The sequence below is a fragment of the Berghia stephanieae genome, chromosome 4 (assembly GCF_034508935.2).
Source record: "Berghia stephanieae isolate SIO BIC M18660-M18661 chromosome 4, UCSD_Bste_1.3, whole genome shotgun sequence".
Lineage (NCBI taxonomy): Eukaryota > Metazoa > Mollusca > Gastropoda > Nudibranchia > Aeolidiidae > Berghia > Berghia stephanieae.
This window is the reverse complement of record NC_088363.1, coordinates 60321159-60327158: the sequence shown is the minus strand read 5'-3', so window position 1 is coordinate 60327158 and position 6000 is coordinate 60321159. Positions and strand designations below refer to the sequence as shown.

At 34.7% G+C, this 6000-nt stretch overlaps 1 protein-coding gene across 2 annotated transcripts in view; it reads right to left on the bottom strand.

Moving 5' to 3' along the window:
* Window positions 1-6000, bottom strand: part of LOC144970940 (alkaline phosphatase-like) — a 28874-nt gene that overhangs the window by 4101 nt on the left and 18773 nt on the right. For both annotated transcript variants that reach the window (XM_078911144.1, XM_078911143.1), the window contains 4 exons: window positions 5355-5435; window positions 4015-4114; window positions 2845-2988; window positions 248-439 (listed from right to left, as the gene is read on the bottom strand). In XM_078911144.1, the coding sequence (XP_078767270.1) occupies window positions 248-439; window positions 2845-2988; window positions 4015-4114; window positions 5355-5435 (517 nt within the window). The remainder of the gene's footprint in view (window positions 1-247; window positions 440-2844; window positions 2989-4014; window positions 4115-5354; window positions 5436-6000) is intronic.

Sequence of the window (6000 nt, the reverse complement as noted above, 5' to 3'; positions counted from 1 at the left end):
ACTACTACTACTACTACTACTACTACTGCTATTACTACTACTACTACTACTACTACTGCTGCTGCTGCTGCTGCTACTACTACTACTGCTATTACTACTACTACACTACTACTACTTATTACTACTACTACTACTACTACTACTACTACTACTACTACTACTACTACTACTACTACTAATAATAATAATAATAATAATAATAATAATAATAATAATGATTCGTATAGCCAAAATTATATAGACATACCCAAAATATCATGTCCTCTCGAAGGATACCCCGACATGGTGAAAACGTGCGAATGGTCGGCCGTCACCAAAATCATAGTGTCCTTCTCATCCGTCAATTCGATAGCTCTGGTGATGGCTTTATCGAATGCTATGGTGTCCAGCAATGCTTGGTGGGCCAAGTTTTTATGATGGGCATGATCTATACGACCGCCTGAGGATATATATAATATATATATATATATATATATATATATATATAATATATATATATATATATATATGTGTGTGTGGTGTGTATGTATGTGTATTATATATATATATATATATATATATATATATATATATATATATATATATATATATATATATATATATCGCCACTCACTTTGCTTTTTAGTTGTTCCAACACAATGGGTTCAATCATGAGGACAAATAATAAAATAATATTCATAAGGACTCGATTATTTCTAAGAATAAACAAAACCCACATGTGACACAATTTCAAAAACAAACAACACCCCCCCCCCCTCCCCCGACATACAAAAGAAAACAAACTACAACAAAAAGTAAAAGCTCATATCATTGAGGTACCAGTTTCTTTTATTAATAGATTTAGTTTACAAGATTAAGGATGAGAATTTTTGTCTATATTTGTTTAACACTGGCATCAAAGCAATCATTATTAAGATAAGGATTAGATAATTGTAATCTAATTTTACATACAAAAGTTGTTTCTTATTTCGATACAGATTTATAATGCTATTGTTATAATTCGGCCGTCGACCAAGAGACTGGAGCAAGTGGCAAAATACTTATTCCGGCAATATTGATAAGATTTATGAAAGCTAGATTATCATTTAAATGACATGCGCTTGTATAATTTTACCACAATGTCTGTGTCCGATATTATAACAATAATTCAAGGGATTTTGTATTATTCAGGGATGCCCTTTTCCCGGTTAAAGCCCGATAAGTGACTTTTATAAATCTTCTGGCCATCCGTTTTGTGTGTGTATGTGTGTGCGTGCGTGTGTGTGTGTGTGTGGGGGGGGGGGTTGTTTGTTTTATTTTAACTTTTTGGGTTGTTTTTTGGGGGTTTCTTTGCTAGAGATTTGAATTTTAATTTTTTTTTTTTTTGTTGTTGTTTTAATTAATTGTTTTTTAAAGATCGAATTATAAGTAATTTAAAGGCAACAGTTAAGGAGGCACGAGAAGGATATTCATCATTTATTTAGGATTAAAGGATAATACCCAGTTGATAAAGAGATGCTTTGCGCGAAATATTTATATGGCCCTACGCGAAAAAAAAAATCAGGCTTTTTAAAAATGTTAGCAAAGGACATCCCTGATAATTTGTTTTAAGTATAGTGACTAAAAACAGAAATATCGAAGGATGATCCTCATTCACTAATACTCTTGTTTTCAGGTTTATTCGAATTGTCTCTCATATGCTATAACGCGAAAGACTATACTTTGTATTGGACAAGAGATAGAAAATAATTATTACAGAGTGCTGCAGCTCAGTCTGAAAGGAGTGTTTCATTGCAAGGACCTGCAAATCATAACTAACTAGATAGAAGCATTTTCCGTTTTAGCATTATCATGGGGGTCATCACATACGAATGATTGACGTTTTGTCAACAGCGACAAAGAAAAAAAAATGATATTTTAATTATTTTTTTCCATTTATTTATATAATGTATTTATCCGTTTTTGCTTTAAATGTTGTTTTTCTTTACCTGCATATGGTAACAAATGGAATATAGACCAATCATAAACCAGATTTCAACGCATGTCTTTTGTGAAACTTGTGAATGAACTACAAAGGATTAAAAAATAAAAGTATCTATTTAAGTGAGAATGTTTGGTTACTTTCCTTTTTTATTTTTAAAGACACCATTGCAAGCATTAATTTAAGTGTATCTAACCTTGTTAAACTGTTTGTAAACGTACTGATTAACAAACTGTAAGTTAACGATATTTGTGCGTCTAGATATATGTGCGCATGTTCGTGTCCTTATAAGCAGTATAATTAGGTGCCCAAACGTAAACAATAACAAGTTGCTAGTGATTTTCGTTTGGGACCGTAAAAATTTACGCACAATATAGGGCTCCCAATTTTATTTGATTGTAGCAATACATTTCTATTGAAATATGTTTCTTCAGTTTAGAATAAAATAATAAGACTAATTATTCGAAAATCAAGTCGAATATCTGTTTGTGTACCTATTTGCTCTGGTAAAAATAGATATGTATTTTGTAAATTTTACCTTTTTTCTAAAGACACGACTTTTTATGCATACAGTTATTATATAGTGTATTCTTTGCCTAAAGCAATTTTAAAGTTATTTTTTTTCAAATAATTGAACTAGTGTAAGACGAACTGTGTTGCCATGTCTAGACCTTTACGTTGGCACTATTTCTGCTCTTATTCTTGTGAGTCGATTGCTCTACCGAATTGAGCCATTCGACTCGCGAAAAGAAATAACCTGAACGATGTTGCATTTTTTCCACTTTGTTACCCAATATATTTCACCATTAGGCTTTCAATATTCACCATCCAACCACCAACTACGATCCTATTTATTTAAGTACTGAAAGCAGTTCGATACTCACCTTCAACGAATAGAAAGTATCCTTTGTCGTTTTTACTTAGAACCTGATGAGCCTTCTCAAACATGTCGGCTATGGAAGGTTCACTTTCAGGACCCGTGTCATTCCTATCTGCGTCATACTCCATGTGGTCCATGTTGAAAAGGCCTAGGAAAGATTCATGATCATGTGACTTCAAGTCTTTTTCAGTACAAGTACAAGGGATGGGTGAAAATTTTCCACCTTTTTTTTTATTTTATTAGGTCAAAAAGACTTTACATTACAATTAGACGTTTTTATACACTTGTGATAATTAGTTATAATTGACCTGCTTTTCAGGCATATGGAGCGCCATAGATTGTCACATATTTATACTTTGATATATACGAGGCACTTGAGTTCAATGGGTTCACCTGTTACCTCGCCAGAAAAGGTATCGTTTTCGATCCGGGCTGAGACAAGTATTTTCTATTTCTCTGTCCACCACCCAATCCTGATTGAGTTGTCGGATCTCCTTTACAATAAGCCTGTCATATATAGGGGGCGAAGTGCCCGAGTGGTTAAGGCATTGTACTGTGACCCGGACGGTCCCGGGTTCGAGTCCCGCTTCAGGCACTTTCGTTTTTTTCCTTGGGCAAGATTATTAACCTCCAATTTGCTCACTTGGACAACATGTGTGATTACTGTTGACATCAAACATCGTGTTTGATGAATTATCTATATTTCCTTCTTGGAATGCCTAGGCGGCGATATCTTATGATTTCGTGGCGGAAGGGCGTAATTAGAATTAGAATGTCGTATCTATAGGAGAGTAATAAATGATTACCGATCGTTTAATGTTAGAGAAAGCCGAATAAACTTCGGCTCCCTATATCTAATGGTTCTTTAGGACCAACATAACTACAGGCTTGATTAAGATAAAGCTCTGAAAAAGTGTGTATGGAAAAGTGCCAGATAGGGCAGAAAGAGAGAGAGAGAGAGAGAGAGAGAGAGAGAGAGAGAGAGAGAGAGAGAGAGAGAGAGAGAGGGGGAGGAGGAGAGGAGAGAGAGAGGGGGGGGGGGGAGGGAAATACAAGATAATAAAACCATCCCCAAAAACTTAGCCTGCATCGACTAGGGATCGATCCCCTGTCGAGACAAGCTGTTGTTTTTTTTGTGGGGTTTTTTTTTCGTGATGATTTGATTAAATCTTACCTAATAGATAATCGTTGTCTGGTGCCACCCTCTTCAGTTCGTCATTGTTTTTCACATACTGATATTTGACTCCCTTGCTCTTTTGTTTATCTTCCCACATCTTTTTGTCATGTAATGGATTAAAAAAGGGGAATTTGGGGAAAGAGAGCATGTTTTCATTATTATTATTATTATTATTATTATTATTATTATTATTATTATTATTATTATTATTATTATTATTATTATTATTATTATCATTATTATCATATCATCATCATCATCATCATTATTATTGTTATCATTAGTATTCTCATTATTATTATTATTATTATTATTATTATTATTATTATTATTATTATTATTATATCATTTATATATTATTACTTATATATTATTATTATTATTATTATTATTATTATTATTATTATTATTATATTATTATTATTATTCCCTTTAAATCGTTCAGTTACAGCCTGAAAGCATTATAACCTCTCACGACTCCCTTGTTGCTGCAACTACTATATCAACTGCGAAAGAGAGAGAGAGAGAGAGAGAGAGAGAGAGAGAGAGAGAGAGAGAGTCTGTGAGTGCGCGCGCGCGTGTGTGTGTGTGAGAGAGAGAGAGAGTATGTGAGTGCGTGTGTGTGAGAGAGAGAGAGTGAGTATGTGAGTGCATGCGTGTTTGTGTGTGTGTGTGTGTGTGTGTGTCAGAGAGAGAGAGAGAGAGAGAGAGAGAGAGAGAGAGAGAGAGAGAGAAGGAGCAGAATTAGTATTAATTTATGATTAGCATAGAGTCGCTTTTTATTGCCAGAGTATATTTTAATTCAGGACAAGAGAATAATAACATTGGCCAACACTCGGAACCATATAACTGTTTACGAAAATAATTTAATTAAAAAGGTCGGCTTATCAATAAAAGAGGCATTCGATTTTTTAAACCAATAGCAAAGATTGCATTGTCCCGAGCATTCATATAGGCTTTCACATCTCACCAGTTTGACAGTCACTCTGGAGAGTCTCTTAAAAAGGAGAAGATGGCAATGGTTGGGGCATGTCTGTCGTTGACCTGATGAAACACTGATGGACACCCAAGGAAAGAGGAAGCGAAGCCACCCTAAGGAGACTTGGAGACGTACTGTAGAGAGGGACCTAAACCAGAGAGGTCTGTCCTCGAGATAGCCCCGAGAATAGCTGCTGACAGGACCAGGTGGAGATCGCTTGCATCGCCTCAAGTGCCAGCATGCCCGGAGAGGATTGAATGAGCGAGTGCAAGTAAGTGAATGATTCAAAAATAACATATAAAGGCTATGAATAGCCAATATAGATATTGTATGATAAAAATGATTTCTATATTATTACCGTTATCAAATTTCTCCCGTCTTTTCGGTTTCCGTCAGCATCTCTATTGAGAAAATTTCCTCTTCCACCGCCCATAACAACCTGTAAATACAATTATACATTAAAACATAATATTAATGTCAACACAACAGTATATTTATTGTAAACTCAATGTCAAAGCCTGACACTGACTGGCCACATAATTACTGTCACAGTAGAAGGTGGCGACTCCCAAAAAGAAAGTAAACAGTGAATTCTATTCAATTGTATAACAAATGAGAATATCAATTGTTACCATAGCACTCACAACGATTCACTATTCACTTTCTTTTGGTGATAATCGCCGCTCGGTTTATTGTGACGTATGGTGTTTTTTTTTTTTTTGTTTTTGTTTGTTTGTTTGTTTGTTTGTTTGTTTTTTTTTTTTTTTAGGGAAGCGATAAGCTATAGACTGTTCGAAGATGACGTAACGCAATGACCTATTTTTATATCCGGGTGGCAGAAGAACATGGCTGGTTAGTAAACAATGATGAAAAGCAAGTTCTTGCCCGATATTAAAAAAGTGAAAAAATGCCAAACAACTGCTTAATCATCGGGTGTACTAGAAGACAGGGTCGAAATGGAATTAAAACGTTCAGGATCCCATCAATTAGGAAGACGAAGGACT